The 25,802-nt window shown below is 46.4% G+C and overlaps 1 protein-coding gene across 1 annotated transcript; it reads right to left on the minus strand.

The window, feature by feature from the left end:
- Positions 1–2,611: 2,611 nt before the first annotated feature.
- On the minus strand, positions 2,612–21,499 carry LOC124655636 (disease resistance protein Pik-2-like). Its single transcript, XM_047194500.1, has 5 exons — positions 20,468–21,499; positions 16,328–16,354; positions 15,981–15,989; positions 12,927–13,526; positions 2,612–4,396 (listed from the first exon to the last, which is right to left on the minus strand). The coding sequence occupies exons 1-5, from the start codon at positions 21,497–21,499 to the stop codon at positions 2,612–2,614; spliced, it is 3,453 nt and encodes a 1,150-aa protein (XP_047050456.1).
- Positions 21,500–25,802: the final 4,303 nt, after the last annotated feature.

Genomic DNA, 25,802 nt, shown 5'->3' on the forward strand with positions numbered 1-25,802 from the left:
GGTAAAACCCTAAACTCGCGGCGGCCTTTAGTCGCGGTTGACCAGGAGAACCGCGACTAAAGGTCCTCCGTCCCGACGGACTGCTGGCGGCCACGTGGACATGCCTTTAGTCGCGGTTCGTAAGAAACCGCGACTAAAGGGGGCTTTAGTCGCGGTTGCGCAACCGCGACTAATGGCAGTTGCGAACCGCGACCAATGGCCCTTTTTCCACCAGTGTCACTAGCCATTTCTGCCTACAATTAATTCTTGCAGCTTTCATATATTGTCTGCATATCTTGGTAATTTTATGAACCTCTAGCTTCAATGTCTGCATCTATTTTAGTTCCGCTTCTGATGAAACCTTCAATCAACAATAAAGGTTCCAGTTTATGAAAAATGGCAGTAAATACTGCAGTTTATGAAAAGTGCAGTTTCCTAAAGTATTGTGGAAACAATGGTGCTTCTGGCTATCTCAGTATTTACCACTGTATGTTAACCTTGCTCTATAAATTAGCAAATAGTTACACGTCTGCTGGCTTCTCTTAGTGTGGCAAAAGGTTTTTTCGTCAAGATTGCATTGCAGCCAGGGTACACACCATTTAGCTGGACAGATTTGGGTGAGGAGATGTTTCACTTAGTTTGAACGTACTATAGAACATACTATAGTTCACAAAACTACAGTTTTTTTAGGAAAAAAGAACTACAGTTTTAACTAGAGCCAAACACCTTAAAATATACATAGCTATTAAAAAAACAATGATATTCTCATAATACCAAACATACCCTAACTATTTCACCAGCTTGCTAGAATAAACATATGGTCTACAGTGTACTAAGCAAACAACAGATGATCTTCTGCTGCCATTTAGTAAGGTGCTTGTTCAGAATAATTTCTTGGTGTTTCACGGAACGGAGGGGGTATTGATACAGGTTTTCGACGAGTTTCCATTGATACAGGTTTGATTGTCCCGGAGATCCCAAGATACAAGCTGGCATCTTGATGAAACAGCGAAGCTTCACTGGTTTCTCTTGAAACTTTTGGACAGTATCCAAATAGTTGTCAGTGATGGGTATTTAAAGCACAACACTAGAATATACTTTTCTGCACATCACAGGAGGTTCCTATTCAACCACTAAGCAAATGCATATGTAGTTCGTACATTTTTTGGGTACCCATATAATTGAATTATCCAAGTGCCATCATTTTCCCGAAGTACGATTATATCCATCTATTGCCCGAACCAGCGTCTTCTCGCATATAAGTTTACTGACCGCGCTAGAATAGAGCATCGGATTTGATACACAATAGTTTTTAGTGGTTTTCGTTCCCTTAGAATAATTAGTTAGTTTAGGATAATTTAAAAGCATGAAAATCTCACATCTATGCACAAATAAGGAAATCAATTTTGTTTAGGTGTGCATCCTGTGTTTGATTCATGAATAGGGATTGCATCGACATTGATAGCGCCATAAGGGACTTTTACTTTGTCAGCCTCTTAAACTTCACCTTATCTTATTTATTCATTTTTTGCATATTGTTAGTTTTAGTCGTGGTCCGGTAAATGGTGTTGCATAGTAGTTCAAATAAATGTATCTGGTACCATGAAATGAATGAGTACCCAATTAATAATTGTCATGCTAGACCTTTAAAACGTTGTACTTTAAGATCTTGAAAAGAGTAGTTGTATAAATGTGAATGATTTGATACATGATAATTTAAAATCATGGAAATCTCTCATGTATGCGAAAATAAGGTGATCTTATTTGTTAGCAGGCACTTGAAGTGTTTTATACCACTTTAGTATCCACTTTTGTTTGGAATTGCTCTTTACAGATAGATACGCATGACTTATTCTCGAGAACTCAATATTTCATCAAATGAGCATTCCCTACTCGAGCCTCTCCATAAAATTCTGATGAAACAATATCTTTTTGGGTCAGAGTTGGGCTTTTTCTCCTCTTGGTTGTCAGTTACATTGCAGGTATGACTGTGTAGATGTGTCCTTCACTTATTGTTAGATGGTGCATCTCATGTATGCTCTTGCACTTGATTCACTACACTTGGCACATCATATTAAAGAACACAAAATGTTTAGATATAATGGATCGCTCAGTTAACTCTTTTTTTTCTGTACCACAGATTTACTATCTGTGTAAGCTTCTATGCTGTCAACTATGTTGTTATTTAAAGTTTTGGGTGCAGAAATTTTTTTGGGAATTATTTGTAATTTTTATTGATTTATTAATATGTGGTTATGCTTGAAGGGAAGAATTATGGTGTTTTTATGGATCGTGAAGCACAATTGCGGCACAATATACATGGTGAAAGTGGTGAACCTGATGGGCTGGCGAGGAAGGGGTGACAAATGTATCATTGCTATTGCTTTTCAGTTATCTGATGTTTCTGTATGTGTATGAGTGACAGAAGTATATGGTATAAGTAACTCAAAATATGATCTTTACCTCAGTTGGATGATATTGTCATTGAAATATTAGAACTTAGTATATGTTCACACATGGGATAAAGAAAAAAAACATTTGTACCCGTAGCAACTGCACAGGCACTTAACTAGTTAAATGAAATAGATCGTCTCCTACCTTTCGCCTTCTTCCCCTTTCCCCTTTCCCAAGCTCAAATCCACCCTAGTCCCAAATTCGTGGAGAAATCCTCGGCAAGGACGCTACAATCGGATGTTTCAATGTGTGAACCATTGAGCAAGACTTCCTTTAGTTCAGGTAGATTCTTTAGGCCAGAGAACTGATCTGACGACTCGCTGGACCACTCAACCTTAAGCTGCTCTAGTTCCTTCATAGTTTTTAACCCAAAAACTATAGGTAAGCCGGAGACGCTGCTGCAAGTGATGTCAAGGACCTTGAGCTTCAAATAAGAGTTCACCTCATAGCAATGCGCTGTGGTACAGAACTTGAGCTCATCTCCTTCAAGCTCCTGGAAACAAAGGCGGAGAATACATAATTCTGATAGCTCGCCGAGGGAGTTAACGTCCTGTTTCTTCAACATGGCCATCTCCAAGTTCATCTTTGCGATCTTGCTTAAACCGCTTACCGCAGGGGTTATGAGCTTGCTAAGCTGTCCCTCTCCAAGTCCATACAGTTTAAGGCTCCGCAGGCTGTTTTGAGGCAGGGCAATGCCATCGAAGCAACCTTGACTAGAGTTCTTGTCGAACTGCACCGACAAGGATTCCAAGCTGGTATGAACTGAGATGGCAGACCAAAACTTTTTCCTGTTGCTCTTGTCGATACCGGATACTCCAAGCTTGTGCAGTTGGGTAAGCTTCTTGAGATCTTCCAGAAAGATCTTTATCCCTGAAGATCTAACATTGACAACACCAAGTGTGTGCAACGGCGTCAGTTTCCGGATTCCTTGAGGCATTTGAATGCCAACCAAGTGACAACGACCTCTGCTGTAATGGGACAACCGGGACACTGGAAGGCGAGGTGCCTCTGTTGGAGTAGTGGTGCCGACACGGATGTATTGCAGCTTCTCTAACTTGGTGACGCTCGCGGGCAGGGTGACTATGGACGTGCCTCTCAGGTCCAGACTCTGGAGCTGCCTCAGATCACCTATTGAACTTGGTAGTTGACAGATTTCATTGTGTCCTCGAAGTGAGAGGAATTTCAGGCGAGGAAACCACTTCATAATCTTCTTAAGATCATTGTACTCTACATGTAATGCATCCTCTAGATCAAGCACCCGAAGCAGCTTCATACCTGCAGAGATAAAGAATTTTTCCCATTTTCCGGACACTGTTAGTGACCGTAGTTTGGAGAAGTCAATGCTGTTATAGACAATTTCGTCCCTGACCCAGCTTTCTGATATGACAAGGTGACGCCCTGTGCGCTGGGTGGTAGGGGCACAACTGCCATCCAGTTCAAACACAAGGTTCTCTTCCATTCGTTTTGAGACGATGTACTCCCGGAAAAAACCATTTACTTCGCATGAGACCATCCTTGTAGCACCCAACACCACTGAGGATCCCTTCTGGACTATGCTCTGATTGAGGAGGTTGGAGAATTGCTCCTCCCCGTTCTCTTCCGCAGTTTTGTCATGGTTATCCTTGGAGTAACCCTCTGCAATCCACCTCCGTACTAGGCGCCTCCGACGAATGAGCTGTTTTGGAGTGAAGATTGACAGGTAGAAGATACATGGCTTGAGGGAATCTGGGCAGTTGCGGAAGTAGGACTGCACCCAATAAAATAGACCCGATAGAAGGGCAAACTCTCTATTAGTTTCCAACTCTTGCACAAAGTTATCATTGATATAACGTTCCCGATCCTTAATTCGAACTCTCCTTCTGGCAATCGAGCCAGCTATTTCTACTATAACTCTGGGAATTCCGCCACATTTCGAAAGAAGTTCCTCAAGTACCGAAAACTCAGACGTTTCCATCATAGATTTCTGTTGTTCAAAAAAAGAGTTAATATCAGTTAGAATGCAAATCAGATACACGACCGTAGAGTACTTTCATTAGTGTTATTGCCAGATATAATTAAAGTATACAGGTCGTGCAGTTTCCATCCTTACATATCTTAAATTTTGATGACGCTGTAATGCGAGGATGAATTTTTTTTCGATAAAGGCGAGGAGGAAAAATGGGGAAACAAGTAATAACGGATTTAGCTAGCTCGAGCATCCTATTGTGCAATTTCGTACAACACACATGGGTACTAACTCTTCCGTACATCTATTGATGACCTTTTCGATAAAGAGAATATATTAATATCAGAAGATATCAAATACACTGTGCAGCGGTGGTGGAGGACTTCGGGGAGGCCTCGGGCCTCCGCACCAACCGAACCAAGTGCTCCCTCCACCCTATGCGTTGCACCGTGGAGCAAGTGGAGTTGGCGCACTCGATTTTGCAGTGCTCGGTAGAGGGATGGCCCTGCAAGTATCTGGGCTTACCCCTTAGGCTGCGCAAGGTTACCGTGGCTCAGCTGCAACCCGTGGTGGAAAGGGCAGCAAGTCAGCTGCCCCTGTGGACTGCCCGGTTGCTCAACCGTGGGGGCGGATGATTCTGGTGCAGACCACCCTCAGCGCCATTCTGGTTCACGCGATGATGTCGCTGGACATCCCCCCCAAGACGATGCAAGCGCTCAGGAAGATTTGTCGGGGCTTCATGTGGAAGGCTAGGGCGGACGTGAGTGGCGGCCACTGCCTGGTGGCCTAGGACAAGGTGACCTCTCCTAAATCCTGTGGGGGTCTGGGCCTTCCCAACCTTCATTTCCTCAACCTGGAGCTACGTTGTCAGTGGGCCTGGCTACAGAGAGTGGACGCGACCAAGGTTCCCCCTGGCTCGGGCCCTCTTCGATTCCGCCACGGCGGTGGTGGTTGGCAATGGGGCCAGAGCTTTATTCTAGAAGGATCGCTGGCTGCAGGGCGCCAGGGGTGGCGGACCATGCGCCCAATTTGGTGGATTTGGTTCCGACCCGGAAGGCCAAGGCTCGCTCGGTCAAGGATGGCCTCGCCGGGGAGTGGTTGCGCGATTGTGGGCCGAACCTGAGTCCTGCAGCGGTGGTGAAGTTCTTCCACCTATGGGGCATCCTCGCTGGTGTCACCCTGGACCCGGAGCAAGAGGACTCCTTCTTGTGGCGGTGACCGGCGGACCGCAATTTCTCCGCGAGGTCGGCTTACGCAACCTTCTTTGCGGGTAGTACAGTGGCGCCGGTTGCTTTGGAGATTTGGCGCTCGAGCACGCCATACAGCTGCAAGTTCTTCGCTTGGCTGGTGTCCCGTAACAGGTGTTGGACGGCGGCCTGCCCCCTCTAAGACCAGGAGCAGGAGATGCTCCAACACCTCCTGATTGATTGCGTGGTCGCCCGTGAGGTCTGGGCGTGTGTCGAGGGTACTCCTCGGCAATGCCCTCCGTAAGGGGCTTAGGGTAGATGGAATCATGTATGCTGACACGAGACATCGGTTATCAAACAAGCGGGGAGAGCGATTTACCTAGGTTCGGGGCCCTCGATGAGGTAAAACCCTTACGTCCTGCCTGTCTGATCTTGATTATGAAAATATCGGGTTACAATGGGGTGCCGAAGGTTTCGGCTGTGATCTCGTTGAGAGACTAAGTTCTGCGGGGACCTAGCTCTAGACTTGCGATGGCTATGATTGCTAAGATTATGTGTGTCCTCGGCAGCCTCTCTCCCGGCCCTTATATTGGGAGCCAGGTCTCGAGAGATCTGTCCGGGTACGACTAGGTTACAAAGGATCCTAGCTCTAAGCTTTCCTTGTATTCTTCGTCTCCTTGTATTGTTCTTCAAGGATTCTTCTTTGGAACCTACGTAGTGGCCCACCTGGTCATCGACTGCCTTCATGGGCCCTTGGTTGGGCCGCAAGAGGTAGTGCAATATTAGTTACCCGAAGGGTAATGCCCACATCAGTAGCCCCCGAGTGTTTGGCCGAAGATACTTCGGACAGGTACTAAAGCATGCCTTCTGTCGAATATTCACCTTAGCCGATAGGTCTTGTCCTCCTTGTAATAGCAGTGTCTTCTTTTATCGGGTGCGCGTCCAGCGCTTCCGATTGGAGTAGCCCCCGAGTCTAGGCACGGATGCTTGCATACGTGCGTAGTCTCAAGTTGTACTACTCAAATGTTTTTCTTCTGTCGAAGCTTTCATCAAACGGTCACCCGATTTTTTTTTCTTTTTATCGGGTCTTCAGTTCTTCTAAACAAGATTTAGTACGTAAGGGATATTGAGTAACGTGCCCGGTTTTTACCGGTTAACTGCCTATGGCAAAACAATATTAACCTACACAGAATCAAGTCCCCGGGCATGATTCTGGACCGCACAGAAAACCTTCGAGGTCAAAACTTTTATCGAGTGTGCACTCAGCGCTCCTGATAGGAGTAACCCCCGAGTCTGAGCGCGGATGCTTACAACCGAGTGCAGAGTATAGCCCAAATCACTTGAACCTTTCTTCAGATACTTCTGATGTAATTTATCTTGCAATAATCTTCGAGCCCAAATTACGTCGGTTGCGCGTCCAGCGCTTCCGATGGGAGTAGCCCCCGAGTCTAGGCACGGATGCTTGCATACGTATGTAGACTCAAGTTGAACCACTCGATAATTTTAATTCTCTTCGGATGCTCCTTGCGAAATCGATACTTCTGATGACATCATGGGTGATGTAGCAACTGTTGCGGTTTGACTGACAGGACTGACCTAACGGGCCCACCCTACTTCTGCACGGTCAGTTTAGGAAACGACTAATGCTTGTGCATTGACCGAGGCTCCCTCTCGATTTCCTCGCGTAGTGGGGGTAATGGGCCGCCAGTTTCGTTTCTCTTGCTTGGACACGTGTACGATCAGATCCTCGTCCACCTCCCCACGATTGCTGGAGTTATGGCCACGATTCCCCAACAGTCCTCGCTATAAATAAAGGCCCTTTCACTATTTTCACTTTTTACGCTTCCATATTGCTCATCTTCCTCCTCAATCTCTTCTCTCACAACTGTTCCTTCTTTCAAGAACTCGAGCATCATAGGCAAAAGGAAGGGAACCGCCGAACCAGGCGCTTTGTCAGGCGCTAGCAATGTCTGCCACGATTGGCGCGCCTCCACCATCTCAAACCGCGATGTGAACAAGCTGCGGACGCTTGGCTTCATCTCAACATCCGACGACGACATTCGCCTCCCAGGTTCATCTTCTCGCCCAAGGCCTCCCAAGGGCTTCATTGTTATGTTCATCGCCTTTTTATATCGTGGGCTTTCGCTTCCCGCCCATGAATTCCTTTGCTCCCTTCTCTTTTTGTACGGGGTCCAGCTCTGTCAGCTGACCCCAAATTCCATCCTTCATCACCTTATGCGAGGCGTTCCTCGGCATCGACCCCCATTGGGGCTTGTGGAGGAAAATCTTCTACGTCAAATGCCACAACGGCAATGACGGTCCTCCTGGCGGCGTCGGCTTTGTCGTTAGAAAAGAGGCTGACTACCTCGACTTTCCGATGAAGGAATCAGTCCAGGGCTGGCGCCAGAAATGGTTCTACCTGCGAGATATTCCAGTTGTGCGGCGCTCCAACTTGCCCCTTTTTGAAGATGTCCTAGTGGCCACGCTGAAGAAATCCTGGCGAAACACCTTGACTGTCGAAGAAAGTGCCACAACCGATCAACTCTTCGAGAAGGTCTTAGACTTGAAGAATGCAGGAGGTCTGACAATGTGTGGTACTGAGGTAGTCGCAGTGTTTCTAAAACATCGGGTGCAACCATTGATGTCTCGCTCTCATCAGTTCTGGTTCTCCGTCGGCAAAGACGATAAGTTCAGGGTCTCCTCAGCCGACCTGTCCGACGAAGAACTCCGTGACGAGGTGCGGCGCCTACTCGCTTCAGCCAAAAGGACAATATCGTCCTAGTTTCGGCTGGCCCTCCATTTGATCTCAAACATCTTCCTACCGAGGTAATCTTCTTTGCACTTGTTCCAAATGTTGTTTCTGCTTCTTTATTCGAAATTTTAACAGTCTCTTTTTCCGTTGATAGGCTTCCACCGTCGCTCAGTGCTACCCTCCTACACCCGAAAGTGGGGTAGAGCTAGAGGATGATGACGGCGATTCGGAGGAAACCGAAGATGTGCCTCATGCTCTCGATGACAGCGACGTCCTCTTGCGGCCAACCAGGGGCCCTCCGTAAGGGGCTTAGGGTAGATGGAATCCTGTAGGCTGACACGAGACATCGGTTATCAAACAAGCGGGAAGAGCGATTTACCCAGGTTCGGGGCCCTCGATGAGGTAAAACCCTTACGTCCAGCCTGTCTGATCATGATTATGAAAATATCGGGTTACAATGGGGTGCCGAAGGTTTCGGCTGTGATCTCGTCGAAACACTAAGTTCTGCAGGGACCTAGCTCTAGACTTGTGGTGGCTATGATTGCTAAGATTATGTGTGTCGTCGGCAACCTCTCTCCTAGCCCTTATATTGGGAGCCAGGTCTCGAGAGATCTGTCCGGGTAAGACTAGGTTACAAAGGATCCTAGCTCTAAGCTTTCCTTGTATTCTTCGTCTCCTTGTCTTGTTCTTCAAGGATTCTTCTTTGAAACCGATGTAGTGGCCCACCTGGCCATCGACTGCCTTCATGGGCCCCTGGTTGGGCCGCAAGAGGTAGTGCAACATTAGTTACCTGAAGGGTAATGCCCACATCAGCGTGGGCGTTAACGCGGTGGAACATGTTGGAGTGGATGCCTGGCGCAGGCTCTGAGATAGTGCACTGGTGGACCTCGCTTCATTGCCCCAGTGCGGTGCGCAGGGACTTGTGGACGACAGTCATCCTTGTTTTCTGGTGTATCTGGAGGCATAGGAATGACATGGTGTTCAATGGCGCCACCCCAGCGGTGGAGACCATTCGGCACAGGATTAGGCAGGAGTTTCAGAGGTGGCGTGTAGCTAGGCTTTTCCGCTCGGAGTCCTTCGGATTTCCCGGGCATTTTCCTTTTTCGTGGCGGGACGGAGATTAGGCTTTCATTTTTGTAGGGGAGCTGCCACCCCCTGTTGGCATTAGTACTCGTGGCTCGGGATTTTTTGCCCTTTCTTCTATATGATTAGTACACCTTGCAAGGTGTATTCTCGAAAAAAAAACACCCAGCCTATGTAACAACGGAACACTCTAATGGCAGCAGGGGCGGAGCTAGAGGGAATATCACCCTGATGCACGTTCAAGCTTATAGCCTTTGCCAGTTAAATTTTTGCCTCCCTGATGCACATTTTTCCGCCAAACCTGATGCACTCTTCTCATTGAGCTTACAAAAACTAGTAAAAACAATTGTTGAACCTGATGATTGTGCATCAGGGTGAGACTATGCAGCTCCGCCCCTGGATGGCAGTACGGATGCACCAAAAAAGAGAAAGATAAAACTAATAAATAAAAGCCCCGCTACACTATTCCAGCACCTAGCAACAACAATACTACAATTACCAAGACAACACCTAAAATTCAGACTCTCTAAAAGCGACGCTTCCAGGAAGGGAACAGTGCACCAACGCCGTCATCGCCCGATCAAAGCCTTAGGTTTTCACCCTAAAGATAATATCTCTACTCTCAAAACAATGCCTTCAACAAGGTCATTGTCAGACAGAACCAATTAAGGTCAGACATTGGATTTTCACCCTGATAGGTAGGACTCTGAACTTCACATGCGTTGTCGCCCCCACTTACATAGCACTATTGCGAAGCCCGGAACGCCAAGGAAGTCCCTCAACAGCGTAGAGAATTGAACCTCCCTTAGCTAGTCCTCCAATCTGGCCTTCATGATATTCTCTTCTTCTGACTTCACCATGGATCAATGTCACCTGATGACAACACATAACAGAGCTTCGCTCCATTCCCTTCAGAACCAAACGGTTGGAATAAAAGCATTGGTGCGCACGACCGAGTACCACCCGATCCAGCAAACTCCGGGCATAAGATGGACTGTTACATTCGCTGGCGGAGCCTTCCAGAACTCATCACTTCGGCCAGATCAAGACGGACATGCCTCAGGAGGTCTTCATCTTCACACAGAGAGACTCATAGGACCGCCACCATTATTCAGGTCGGGGCCCAACGCCGCCGACCATCCCAGGCCGGCCGAGGCAAAGCAGCAACACCAACCCTCCACTTGAGAAAACTAGGATGGCCATGCGTTAACATGCCACCAACCGACCATCGCTGGCTACAATACCTTCTGCCACTCCGCTAGGACTTAGTGACGGATTATTAGACCCACCACACCAACCTCTGGCCGGCCATCTCTGGCGAAGAAGAGAGCCGCCTCCGCCATCATACCCAGGGCTGCTGCCCCAGCTGTCCTCGTGTCGTGGGAGATGCCCAGGAGCACTACCTCGCGCCATCGGGAGGCGGAGAGATGCAGCAGGAGTTGCGGCACAGATCGAAGACGAGATCTGCATCCCAGATCAAGTCGCCACCGTCCCCACCCTCTGCCGCCAACGTCGAGGAGGAACGAGATCCTCTGACGTACAACATAAAACTGCAGAGGGACATAGTTGGTTGCAGTCCATCCGTTGAGCATCCGACGGCAGGAGCGAGAATCCTGTAAAAACACCAACCAGTCCGAAGCCCACGTACTTCAGTCAAACGGCAACAGATGGAGGTGACTAGGTGAGCAGCATGCGGAACGGTGGCGGCAACGGAGGATGAGGCCGGCGACCCGGACGGCACTACTCCGTCTCCTCCGCTTAGAGGACGCGGCCGACAAGCACCAGCCAAGCGACAATGCTGAGGTCGAGCTAGGTGACATACCCGACACAGGCTCCTGCTCCTCTTGGAGGACGCGGCCGGCATGCACCGAAGGAGCGGCAACGTAGAGGTCAAGCGCCGCGACCATTACGACATGAGAGCTGGTTCGGAGCGGCCTCGCCGGCGTGGTTGAGTGCTGGGCCTGCCGGCTAGCTTCGCGGGCGAGCGGAAATGGCGAGCGAAGGTGACGACGGGATGCTTTTTTTTCCGGAGACGGAGCTGTTTTTCCTATCACGTTCATTGAACTGGGATTTTCGTCGAGACGTAGCTGTGTTTTCACAGGACTCTCTCTGCTGCCATCGGATGCTCAACGGACGGACTACGGCCAACTATGTCCCTCTGCAGTTTTATTCATTACGTTAGAGGATCTCGTTCCGTCGAGGAAGGTCTTGGCCGCCGCCTCCCCACGCAGCAGGAGGAGAACCGCCGCCACCGCCACGCCACACAAGCTTTGCCCGGCGGCGCTACCGGCGGTGGCAGCGGGAGGGTTGGGGTTTGGGAGGGTGCGGGAGGGTTGGGGCTGGGGAGGGTGCGGGAGGGCTGAAAGCTGATTCAATTCAACATCAGGTTTGCATCTGCAATGCTTTGCTAAAGCAATTGACAAATGTCCAATTATTGCAAGGGGAAGAGGAATTTGAATGGAATCTACATTATACTAGTAAATCCTTAGTTTACTCCACTTATAGAACATTGATCCAGCCAGAGGTGCATGTTGGAATTTTTTATTTTGCCCCCAAAAAAGGAAAACAAAATATTATTTTAAAAATAAAGATACCGCTAAAGATAAAGATATTTGCTTGGTATCTTTGAAGAAAAATAATTATTACCAAGTACAACCTTGTAAAACACAACTTTTTTCTCAGTGCTCAGCCTACGGTGGGACATGCAATTTTTTACAGTTTTTCTAAATGGATCTAAATTTTCACAGTTTTTCTCAGTGCTCAGCCTACGGTGGGACATGCAATTTTTTAGAAAGAAAACATTTAGATTCATTTTCATGTCTCTAAAATTTTAACTAATGTTTGTTTGTAGTTTTATGATTGCATACATTTGTGTGACTTGGTCATGAATCCATGAAGAATGCAGCTTAGAGAATATTATTCACGAGTAGATTATGTCCGATCCATGTAAGACCTTGTTTGTGCATTTGGATTTAAGTGCATTATTTTTAGTAGTGGACTATGACCGGCCGGTTCCTGAAACATTCAAACTACACAACTAGACAGCTCCAGACTAACATTTTTAAACTATATATGGAGATTGAAAACCAGCTATCCCAAAATGGAAGTACTTTTTGAATGAGACCACCTGGCAATTTCTCCTTAGTTACTGAAAGTATTCAAATGATACTAATTAATAGACTTCTTTGGATCAAAGAATTCTCAACTGAAAGCATAAAATTATATTGACTGACAGTAACGTACGCGTAGAAACCAGCAATATCAATGGAACCGAGACCTAAAGAAAGAAAAACTGTACATTTTTTCTTTTTCACAGAAAAAAGTTGTAAGAAATTTTGTAAGGAGAAATATAATTGCGCATTTATGTACGTCGAAGTTAAGAAGAAAAAACATTGCAATGCAGACGTGCTGTAATTAGTTGTACATCCTGTGAAGGAGAACAAATATAATGAATTCATGCATAGAGAGTCGAAAAGCTTGTACGGAAGCATATGAAGGAAAGTAGATAGAAGTAACAAAAACACACCTCATTGAACAGTTGCAGTGCTGCTTCAGGTTCCATAGGTTTAACATGATAAGTGAGTGGTCCTTTAGATCCACGGCAATGTGTGGCAATTCTTTCATCAGTGGTAATGACGACAATGACGGTCCGATTATCTTGATCATATGCCAATTCATTTTTTATCATGTCCCATTCTTCCGTGGACTTCAGACCATCAATAACGATGAAGCACGAGAATCTCAGCATCTCACGACACTCTGCAACAGGGTTTTCGCTTCCCATTGTACCATGTTTGGCATTCGACGCTTGAAGGTATTGTGATTCAAAACTCAAAAGTAAGCTCCGACAGAAGTCCCATAAATCAAAAGGATGGGATAATTCCACCCAAGCATACTTGTTATACACCCTGCTCCTAAGAATTTTTTGGCAGAACAGGTGCTTGACGAGAACCGATTTTCCAATTCCGGCTATCCCCCACACCGACATAACTTGGTAGACTCCGAATGCCTCTTTCCTACAAATTATGTAAAGATCCTTGACTGCTGACTCACGCCCTACAAGGCCATGGTCCTTTATCCACTTCTCGGCTGCTACCTTTTTACCGGTGCTGTCGGGTGGATTATTCTCTCCCTTGAGTTGAGATGCCTACAAGTAAAAACACAGTGAGGCCATGGTAGTACGATACACAGTGAGTAAATAGATTAGTGGATGTTTCAATTTTCCAAGAAAGATTAAGATTTGCATTGGAAATGTACAACTCATTTTATTCTTTAATTTTTTTCCACCTTCCATGAGGTAATTGCATAAAAAAGAGGAGATCATGTGAAGGAATAAGGCGTCCTCGTTTTACGTGTTTTATGTTTGATCAAGAATTACTTCAAACATATAAAAATTATTTATATGAAATTAGTATCATTAGAAAGTGCTTTTCAGTACGAATCCAACGGTGCTAATTACAAATAATATAATCAAGATTTTGTTAGTCAATTTTTATGGTCAAAGTTCATCTTAAAATACGTGTGCGCTTTATTCCTTGAAATGAAGGTAGTAGATGTTATTGGGCTTGATTTCCGTGCAATGAGATTAGTATCATAGCCAGTATGATGCATATTGGTCCCACAAAAATGTTGATGTGGCAACTAACTAAAGAGGAGAGAGGAGATTAGAATAACATAGGTGAATACTGTATCATAGGGCATTGTCACGAGAAAAGTTAATGCAAATAAATCTTGTGCACAAATTTTCATTGAAATTCTATAAAGCAATAAATATAGCATGCCTATATATGATACTACTTCATGATACTAACCACTATATAGATAGTACCATATACAAGTATCATATGCATGATATTACTAAATGATACTTACCACTATGGCCGGCCTTATCGACTTTTGTGGGAACAATGTGCATGATACTAAGTATCGTAGCTAGTATAATGCATATTGGTCCCACAAAAATGCTGATGTGGTAGCTAATCAAGGAGGAGAGACCGAGAGAGGGAATTAGAGTAACATGGGTGGATGTTGTATCATAGCGCATGTCACCAGAAAAGTTAATGTCAAACAAATCTTGTGCACAAATTTGCATTGAGATTCTAAACAGCAATAAATATAATGTCTATGATACTACTTCATGATACTAACCACTATATAGATAGTACCATATACAAGTATCATATATATGATATTACTACATGATACTTACCACTATGGCTGACCTTATGTACTTTAAAGTGCATTGAAAAGTAAAAAATACACTCTTTTATGGACAAATTTTAAATCTAAACATCCACTTATTCGAGAACCGAGGAAATATAGGAGGGGACTGAAGTGTGATTGGGTTGTGTGTATGTTGTCAACGTCTAGAGAGGACGGTGCACATTTGTTTGTCAAGTGCAAAATGGATGGACATGTACGGGGCGAGCTTGAACCTTGAGCTTTCAGAAATGTGTAATCGCATGTGGGATATGCAGACTCCAAAGGAAATGATTGAAGCAATTGTGGAATTAGACACGGATAAGAAGATTCTTGCATCGTGTTGTCTGTTGTGGCAGTGGTGGTCTTAGGGCATCACCAGCTGCCCAAGGCATATTCAGACACGATTTGTATCCGTTTGCGTTGGGTAATTAAGGATACTAAAAATGGTTGCCTCTAACACCATTTCCAGCTACGGAGTTAACACACAGGATTAAGGCGTATACGAACCATGTCTCCACGAGTCCACCCATCCGTAAACGGTAAACCCCTTCCCCAATTACCAGCACTCCGTATCGGAGGTCGACAGAGAGCAGCAATTAGCCGGAATTGAAGCCATGCTGCCGCCGCGGATGTTTGTTAGGGCTATGGTGCCATGGGTGAGCTGGCGGTCGGCGCCATGGTGCGGGTCGACGGACGGCAGAAGGGAGCGACATGGGAGGAGATGAGGAAGCACCGGTGTCGTTGGCAGCGAGCGCGGCGCATCTGCGCTGGACCAAAGACGACTACGTCCCCTGCCCTGGCGAGCGCGTGCAGGATGCCCGGGTGAAGTCAAGCGGCGGCGCCCCCCGTCCCGGCGAGCGCGGGCACGGCGGCCCCGAGCCTGGCCGAGAGGACCTTCGCCGGCCACCAGAGCGGAGAGGCAACCAGCGATAGCATGCCCTGGTGTGGATTTCTCGAGCAAGATGCTAGGAGGGGATACGAGATGCAGGGAAACAAGACGGGACATTCTCGGAACATTATTGATCCCATCTGACCCGCGCCTTAACCTTTAACGAAAAACCATACGCCCTAAGTTAAGAAACGGAGGGAGTATTCATCAGTTAGGTAGTACTACCTCTGTTTCAAGAAATAAAGCGCACGTGTATTTAAAGATGAATTTTGAACATAAAAATTGAGGAACAAAGTTTTGATTATATTAATTATATTATATGTAATTAGTATCGTTGAATTCATATTGAAAAATATTTTTTAATGAAACTAATTTCATACAAACAATTTTTATCTATTTAAAGTAATTTTTGGATAAACAAAAAACACGTAAAACGAGGACGCCTATTCTATTTGAAATGTGCTCCTATTCTATTTGAATTGACTAAACTACCTCCTGCTGTTTTCACGTACTCCCTCCATCTCAGTTTATTAGTCTTTCCCGTATCCCTAGGTCGCCAATTTAATCTATATAATTTAAATTATATAATGTAAAAATTATATCATTAGAAAAAAGAATATCTATTCTTTTTAATGATATAATTTTTATAACATATAACAAATGCTAACTTAATCAAATTTACAATCTAGGGATACGTATACACCTAATAAACTGTGAGAGGGGGAGTACAAGCAACACAGAGAAGGGCGTGCCTCTTCGTCTCACTTCCCAGCTCGCACGCCTCCTCCCCGGCCCACCAGCTAGAGCAGCTGCGCCCCTGGCTGCTCCGGTGCGACCCCCTGCCCCACTTCCCCCTCCCCTCCCTCCATTGCTGCTTAAGGTAGGGCAAGGTCCCCCTTCCGTTTTTCATGGATTTGGCTTGCTTTCTCTCGTACGGATGGTTTAATCTTAGAAACTCTAGGTGTTGAGGTAGATTGACATGGGGATCTGAGTGAGAGGGGCTGGATCGACGAAGGGTGTGCTGGATCTGCAGAGGTAACATCATATTGCACAGCTGAATCAGGCTTGACATTCAATTTTGGACATCATTATTTTGCTCTTATTTTGTGCCTGGGACATTCGAACAAGGTACAGTTGTGTCTTTTAAGGTGAAGGATATATTTGTATATTCGTGTTTTTGTGTGGTCGTCTTATCGTTGGAGCTCCGGTGAGAGAAGGAGATGGCCTCTCTGCTATAAGAGCATCCCCAGCCGTCTCTCTGAAGAGGCTCCCAGGACCGTGTTTTGTCATCCGGATGGACGAAAATGGTCCAGTCATGCCCCCGGTTTCTCGTTTTCGTTCGGAATAGGCCTTTCATCCGTTCGGAGAGCCCAGGCCATTCCCGGACCCCGGGGAGCGCTCGGGGACTCCGAACGAAACGAAAGTGTGGGAAACGCCGAGGAAACTTCCCGCGCGTCTGGTGACCCCAACTTGTCGGCGAGAGACACCGATCGTCGTCCTCATCGCATCGTCTTCCGCGCGCTGTAAAAGCCTGCCACCGGTCAGTATTCAACGGACCCGTAGCTTCCACGCGGCGAGTTAATGCCGTCGCCTCGGTATCACGCGCAGCTACCTCTATTTATCGCCGAACTACCGCGTCTGCCCCGCATTCACCTCGCTCACCTTCCCCAAATCTTCCCCGATCTCGAACGAACCAGCGGCGATCAAGCAATGGCGAACGATGGCGCGGCCAACAATGGCTTCGGCCGCCACTCTTTCCGCCAATGGGAGGGGCGGCTCCTCCACATGGCGGGCTACCCGGCGCCGCCAGACTTCCGCGCGCCGGGAGGATGGAGACTGAGCGCGCGCGGCGTGCCGATCCCGCCGCTGCCGATGGGTCGGGTCACCCTCGAGGCGGAGATCGACGCGGTGCTCGTCACTCTTAGTGACGAGCAGCGCGCGGAGCCACGCTTCTTCCCCAACAACTACGAAGCGTGGACCGAGTTCTTCCGGCGCAGGTACAAGCGCGAACTCTCCACGTATGACGGCCCTCCTCCTCCTCCGGCAAGGAACAACGCCGCCGGCCACCGCCGGTGGTGGAGTGCGCCTGGCCGCACCCTCCCGAATGTGCTCGCGCACATCGACGGCGGGAACTACCCCGTCAAGGAACTACCCCGTTCCTGGATGCCGAGGAGGATGGTGCCGTCCTCCTCCTCGTCTGGCTCGATATCGGCGTCCAGGTCCGGCAGGTCGACGCCGGTCATCATCAAGAAGGAGTCGGCGTCTCCTTCGACATCGGCCTTCGTCAAGAAGGAACAGGCTTCTCCACCGCCGACCAGAGGGCGCAGCATCGGCGCCCTCATCATCCGCGACCAACCCTCCTCTCCGCAGCACGGGCGGAAGAGGAAGTCGTCGAAGAAGGAGGCCGCCGCGGCCGCCGCCAACCAGCTCGCCGAGTAGGAGGCGAAGCGCGCGGAGGACGCCGCGGTGGCGGAGGCGATCGCCAGGTCACTGAAGGACCTGGTGCCCGCCGAGAACAGCCTCCCCATCAACGCCGCACTGGAGTGGTCCAGGCGGGACTGGGAGCGCCAGGAAGCGGAGCAGCAGCGGCGGCTGATGGACCCGGCCGCCGCGCGGCAACTTGCCGCCCGTGCCACTGCACCAGCCGCGGGAAGGAACGTCGCGCCCAGGGAGGTGATCAAGCTCGAGGAGAGCAGCGACGACGACATCTACCGGCCGACGCCGCCACGCGCCGGCGATGCTGGCCAGGGTTCAAGCCGCTGGTAAGAGGCGGCGCCGCCCCAGGACGCCGCCAGCTTGAGCGACGACGACGACGACACGGACTACACGACCTTCTACCGCCATTTCGGCATGTAGGAGACCGGTTTTAGTTTAAGTTTAAGTTATCCCATCGCCGAATTCAAATATATGTACCAGTTCGGCCTATTTATGTATGAAGTCGCCTGTATATGTTAAATATCATTAAATTTTGCTTATGTTTGAACGAGTTTCGCCCAAATTTGTCTGAAATCGCCGTATTTCATCAAAATACTTTCATCCATCCTGGGCTCGCGGCTGGGAAAATGGGTCTTCCCACACCAATTTTTACATCCATCCGGCGCTATTTAGCGTCGGACTTCGGCCGGCCTGCGGAGCCCCAACGGCCGGAGATGCTCTAAGGGACTTGGTGGTGGGATTTTTCATTGCCATATGATTCTTGATTCATGTACTGACATGTACTGAGACAGAATAGATGCACCCCCAACCGATTTTTCCTGACTTTGCTTTGGACAATCTCAAAGGAAATCTACGCGGTGGATCTATAGGGGAGCGTAGCACCCATAAGCTAAAAATCCGTGTTACCTAGATGAATGCATTTGTTGCGTCTTCCGATGGCAACTCATATCCACAGGTCCCTCTATGATCTATTTGAAGCAAATTAACTTTGGGATGCATCCGAGTACTCCCTCCACTCCAAAATATATAGTGTATAATTTTTAGTCGAAGTCAAACTTTACAAATTTTTGCCATCTTTATAAAAAAATATCAATATCTATAATATGAAATTTATACAACATGAAAATATATTTCATGATGATTCTAATAATATTAATTTCATATTCAAAAATTTGATATAATTTTTTATATAATTGGTTAAATTTTACCAACTTTTACTTTGCTTAGATGTATGCAACATATTTTCAGAAACAGGGAGTATATAAGAGAAAGCATGCTATCTAGGCATGGAGATATTTTTGGTTAAGTAATAAGGAGACACTTGACTGTCTCCATGCCTTAACCAACAAGATGAGAGGCACATTTTTTCCAGGTTATCCTTTTGGCTACACACTGGATTCAACTATCTTCTTTCCTACTACCGCTGGATCAGAGGGAGTCTTGAACCACTGGATGCAAACGGCTGCCGATGGTTTTTGTGGTATGGTTGGTGGCTTAATAGTAGATTGCAGAACGGATTGCTGTCATATGTCGTGCTATTTGTTGCTTCTTTTTCGTTGGTTGATATATGTATCGACCTTCTGTTTGTAAACTAAATGTTGAACCTTGTAATAAAACCATGGTTAAAAATAGTGTCTTATTTAGGCGCTAATAGCTTGCTATAGCATAAATGAAGATTCCACGCTAAACTACATTAATTTTGCTCTCTATGGTGCTATTTTTGAAATAGCACGCTATATCATGCTAAAATGTTATACCGTTAGCTCGCTATGTTTTTCCCCGCCTATTGACCCAAAGACTCGAGTTCTTCCTCCTTGGGATGAAGAAGAAGTTGCTTCCTATTTGTCCCAACGATGAACTAGAATTTGATTGTTCCTCATTTCAATCTGATGATGACATCGCTAATGCTGTTTATACTATGAGGTTTCCCCATGGGATGTTGATGTTAGTCTTTTAGAAAATTGGATGACTATTTTTGTATATTGTTATGTAGGTATTGTTCGCCATTATATCCTTTATTTTTGCTAAAAATCTTTAATTTTAGGCTATATTCGATATCCTTTCATGAAATGCTATTTAAAATATAGCATGCTATTAGCACGATTTAGCGTCTACATCATTTGGAGGAAGCTGTTGATATTTTATTCAGCACACTATTTTAAACACTGAATAAAACATGTTGTATGCATCGATTAATGCAGAGCCTAGGGTGTATCCCCCATTTCAAAAAAAACTGTCTATAGATGACGGGAATGTTAAAGAAGTCAATGGAAAAAAGGAGAACATAGTTTTCACTAAACTTGCAGTTATGTGTCCCATTTTAAAGAAGGAATGCGTGCTAACACATCCAAAAGATGTTTCATATTTTCTTCTTGCAGAGATGTTTTGTAATTTTCGTAAGAAAACAAAGTTAGATGATGCAATGCTCAATATTATGTAAGGTGGACTGTCCTAGTGCCTTAAAATGACGAGTAAAATAAAGAAAATTAGGGGAGCAACTTTTTTCTGCATAAGGACTGTACCAAGGGAGTTAGACTTACCATTTTGAAGAAGGCATAGACAGAATGCTCAGTTGATAGCTGCCTCACATGGTATGGATGTCCCACGGACAAGCTTGCAACCTCGAGTTGCTGTGTAGACACGACGATGCAGCTGCCGTTGTTTCTCTTGGGAAAAAACGTCTTGATAGTATTCCACTGTTCCATGCTGGACAGGTCTTCCAGGACGATGAGAAACCTCTTCTCCTTGACATACCGCACGAACTCGTCAAGGAGATGGCCTTGCCCGGCCTTCATCTTCTCTACAGGTAGGATTTCTTTTTCTTCTTCTTGATGACAAGTGTCTGAATAGAACTGAGCCATAAGGGACCGCACGAACTCATCTTGATTAAATGGGTGCCCGAGCTTCACCCAAGCACGACAGGCAAAGTTCTTTCGGGGATCAGTATAGGCGCTCCAGAGGATGGATGTCGTCCCAAGATCTCCACGACCTGTGCCCCACACCGAGATTACACCAACGTCATCACCACATTCTGTGTCGACGAGCAGCTGGGTGAGGCTGCCTTGCCACGTGGCCTTGATGAGCCTGTTGAATGCCGTCGCGCCGTCGGACACTGGCTGTTGCTCTGCCCTGGAGCCGGAGTCGCTGATTAGGCTGTAGCGGGCGTTCCTCATGCTCACGTCCTCCACCCTCGCCTTGAGCTGGTCCAGCTCGTCGACCGCCTGGTCGAGCTGAAGCGGTGCCAAGCAGGGCATGACCCAGCGAACTGGCTGGAGCAAGCGGAGCCACCAGCGGTTCCTCCTGTCGAGGTGGACAACGAACTCGATGCAGTCCTCCACGTCATATGCGAGGTCGCGGATCTGCCTCACCCATGTTTTCACCACCACGTTCTGCAGGCGCGCGCCGTCGGCGACTTGCAGGAAGGACTGCAACATTTGGAACTCGCCGGCGATGAACACCAGGTTGCGCTGCGCGCTCTGCCGCAACTTGTCCTCCTGGTCGATCGCCGCCTGGGCCTTGCCGAGCGTCCCCTCCACCACCGACTTGGCCATGCCAACCACGAGGTCCGCCATGGCTAGATCTCTCCTTGGGATTGGTGTTTCTTCTCTACCGTGAGGTGAAGTAAGAGAGTTGTAAGTGTGTGTGTGACTGTGACGCGCCTACGCAGCACCGGCAGATGGCCTTCTTAAAGAAGAATTTTTTTTAAGAAATCATATATTTCATTAATCAAAAACTAAGTTACATGAAGCAACACATGTGGAAACTAAAAAACAAACCAGGATAAAATGATTATCCTAAATTTGCAGATAAAATTCTAAAAAAACAAAAAATACAAAATGATCCCTAGGGTTTCATGCAACTATCGTAACCAGCGGCCGCCGTCCAACTCCAACGCCGCCGAGACGAACGCTAGAAGAAACGCCGAACCTCCACCGCCGCAAGATCCAAAAAAGCACCATTGTCAAAGAGACTTTGTGAGTCGATGAACAGATCTGCTGCAAGCAGCGAGGCACATGTCGCTGTGGCATGTTGACCAGGGGACGTCTTAAAGAAGAGCTTTTTTTTAGGGGATCTTAAAGAAGAGCTTAGAAATAACAAATTGCACTTGTTTAGTTTCTTGCTACTGACTAGTTGCAAGCTAACAAACAAATTGTGCTAGCTGTAATATTCGATTATGGAAGCTCCATGTGATCCATCAATTGTAAACGCTAAACTTCAAATCTGTGCAATAAAATAAGCTACGTGCATCGGTTAATGTAGAGGCTAGATAATACTACCCATTTCAAAAATATATTTGTATCATCGGTTAATGCAAGTTGTCTCGTGGTGCGCATCAATTGGCACATGGTAGTAGGAATATATAACTCCATCTTAGAGATTCTTCCTGCTTAGAGCAAGTTGATACTTCCTCCATCTTAGAAAAGTTGTTTAAGATTTGTTAGTTGTTTTTTCGAGAAACATAATACAAACGCAAACGCTCATATACATGCGTATACACTCACCGCTATGAACATACACACGCACACCTTACCTCTATGAGCATCTTCGGAAGACTGGGCCAGCGGATTGAATCTTGAAATTGATGAAGTCGCCACATGCACCTCGCTGTCAACGGGAACGCCGGCTTCCACTGAATTAATATTCCGCCTTTATAAGACACATAGATGTTAAACTTGGGGTTTGAACTCTGGTGGGCTGGAGGTACAACCACCCTCCTAACCTGAGATTGGTTCTCAAGATTTATTAAATTTTGAATGTATCTAAGCACTAAATAGTATCCACATACATTGAAATTTTAACAAATGTCAGACAATCTTTGTGCGACGAAGGGAGTACTAGAGATAACTGCTAACTATAAGCCATTGATTTATTATTTTTGTAGCCAGCATGTATAATGGTTAGCTATATAAATAATGTACAATTTTATTAATATGTTACCCACCTTCTACACTCCATTAGAGCTCACTTCTCTCCTCTCTACTTCTCCCCTCTCTACTTTTCTCCAACTAAACACACATATATTATTTAAATCATTATAGCCAGTTGATGTCGCTTTATTATACTTGTTGTTATGCAAAAACGGAAAATCACTACCAGAAACCAGTATTTTCCCCATGGCTAACAACATACAGGAAATTAGCGAAACCGTCAGGATAATTGTTCCTGTCAATCCGACAAGGAAATTCTTATTGCCTGACGGTTGGCTGACATGACTGTTTTCCTAGTCTTCAGTGCCCTCCGTCTTCCTGGTCTCCGATCCATTCGGGTCGCCTGTTGAACTAGACGTCGGACTTGCCATCCTCTACTCCTCTCCGCTCGAGGAAAACCCTAGATTTGTTTATGAAAGAACTCCACCGAAAAGAAACATGAAAAAACCCAATCTCCCTTCCCGAGGCCACAGGGACACGGGGTAACAAAAGATGGGGAAGAATTGGACTCCACCCCTATGAGATCTAGCGATGGGGGAGAGGAAACCCTAGTCGCCTACTGGATCCTAGGTCGAAATGGTTCTTAATCCTGCGTTTGAGCCTTCATTCATGAACCTGCCTTCTTTCACAATTCACATGTTTGGTCTTCACTGCATAATGTTGTGGGTGCATTGTTTATAATGGGACATAACCGATATACATATGTGCGCAGGTCAACAAGTCTACCATTCATCAGCAGGTCGTTCCACTGAGTATCACCATGACATTAATGCATAGGTACAGAGGATAAATGTTTCTTATAAAGTGTGAGTGATGTACAGTACATGTTAAAAAAATACATTTTGAAAAAATGTAAAAACACGGTTAAAAAATGCATCTCGTTGAGCATCTCGACGCACGGTAAGGATATTGAGAGCGCTTCCTCCGTCCATGAGCACGTCGTGAACCCTGTGGCCGAAGATGATGGGCTGGACCACGATAGGGTTGCGGCCGGACATGTCGGATTTGTCTTGGCAGTCACCTTTGTCGAACGTGATTTCGGCCTCCGACCAGTCCTAGTAGGCGCGGCGGCGGCCATCATCATTAGGGCCGGTGCTGTTGTTGTTGTCTTGGTGAAAGTCATTTCCCCACAAATTGATCAGTTTCCCAGTATCTTCTCGGACTCTTTCAGGTTCTTGCGAACGCGGCGGTCGGCGAGGCTGCGCTTGGTGCTGGTGCGTCGACGGCGACCGGAGCTGGTTGCCATCGTCTCGACCTCTTTCTTCTTGTTCTTCCTCGTTTTCTTCTTCATGGCCGGTGGTGGTGGCGAGCCGTCGAGGTTATAGGCGGTGGCCATCGGTTACCTTGGTCCAGGGGGGCTCGAAGCAGGTTGCGATTCGGGCCTCATTAAAGGCATGTCCGGTCGCGTGTCTCGGCCGACGAGCCAGTAGAGTAGGGTTTACTTTATTTGAGTTTAGTTTAGTTCAGTTTAAATTTGATTCAAACTTTTGTATATATACCTAATTTTGAATGGAATTTCGCATTTTACATAAATTTATTTGTTCAATTTTTTGGGTGTTTCCTATCAGGAGCGCCCGCGTTGTTAACACATCCCAAATTGAGAGAGCAGATGTCTGCGTCCCTAATAAGATATTGTCGGCACACTTAATTGTATGCGCCTGTTTATTGTACGCCGGTAGAGATGCTCTAAGCCCTAATTTCGAAGATGCGTTTGCACCGATGCCAACATTTACTAATCAAGTAGGAGGTCCATGGAGGACACGGTGGCTAGATAGTGATTCCAGCGAAGGAGAAGGAGGAGGACGCCGGCATCGTCACCCAATCAAAATCGCCCGAGATTGATTCATTGTTTGATTGATCAATCAGTGAGAGGTGATGGTTTGTTTAAGCTCTTCCGTGAAATAAAATACTCCATCTGTTCCATTAAACATGTCCGAAGTTTATCCAACATTGAATGTATCTAAGAACTAAATAGTATTTAGATCTGTTTGGATTTAGATAAAGTTTCGACATGTTTCATGACAAGGAGGAAATATATCAGATCAAACCAGATCAAAACAATCCACACAGTGTGCTGATTTTCTTACCATTCGATCCGAATAAAAAAAGCAATCTCTCGTCATATCTAAAATTTCGTTGCTTCCTCTCCCTCCACCCAAACCAACTAGCGGATCTCGCCTGCATATGGCTCAGGGGGTGGAGGTGGTGCTGACGCTGCTCTTCAACCTGCTGCTTCTGGTGTTCCTGCTGAAGCTCCTCCTCGCCGTCTTCACCACCAAGCTCTCCCTCCTCCTGCTCTACCTCGCCGTCCTCATCCTCGCCATGGCGTTCTCCGGCAGATTCCCCGGCGGGGAATTCCTCTGATCTGGTCTTCCTCGCTCTACTTAATTACCTCTACTCCTTCCATATCGTTGATTAAGCTGGGGCCAGATGCTTGCCTGTTTTTTGTTGATCGATGCGATGTAGACCATTAATTAGTAGGAGTACTACCATGTTGGATGCGTAGATGTGTCTTTGTATATCCTAGCTGCTGGTTCATGCCTCGCCTACTTGCCTTGTCTGAATTTTCCTGAATCTCTACTGTAGTATTACTGTAGTACGTGTGTTTTAAATGTGCCTTGTCTTGCCTGAGTGATCTTAACTGAATTTCTGAACAAATGGTATCTATTTATTTGTTTACTGCACTAGTCTTGCAGCCTGCAAGCTGTTTCAGACATGAAACTGCAAGAAAGAAGAGGGGAAAGTGGTAGCAGCAACAGGACGTGTGATGTCTCGTTTTCAACGCTAAGCAACGTGTACCGTACTACACATAATCGTGCCAAAAGCAAGATTGACAACGAACGAGGTTAACAAGTCCAAGTTGCATAAGTCAAAAGGCCTCGTGATGACATAATAATCCATTTATATCATTTATTTACTTAACACAAAACATACAAGTAATATAGGC

The sequence above is a fragment of the Lolium rigidum genome, chromosome 5 (genome assembly GCF_022539505.1).
Source record: "Lolium rigidum isolate FL_2022 chromosome 5, APGP_CSIRO_Lrig_0.1, whole genome shotgun sequence".
In the NCBI taxonomy this organism is placed as follows: domain Eukaryota; kingdom Viridiplantae; phylum Streptophyta; class Magnoliopsida; order Poales; family Poaceae; genus Lolium; species Lolium rigidum.

Bases quoted from the DNA above. Each gene is read 5' to 3' on its own strand.
- LOC124655636 (XM_047194500.1), bottom strand. From the start codon at position 21,499: ATGGCGGACCTCGTGGTTGGCATGGCCAAGTCGGTGGTGGAGGGGACG. The intron at 16,355-20,467 runs GTAAGTCTAACT...GCAGCAATGGAG, and splicing joins TCTATGCCTTCTTCAAAATG to GGAGGGGAGGGGGAAGTGGG. The intron at 4,397-12,926 runs GTGTGTTTTTGT...TTTGAACAACAG, and splicing joins CACTGCAACTGTTCAATGAG to AAATCTATGATGGAAACGTC.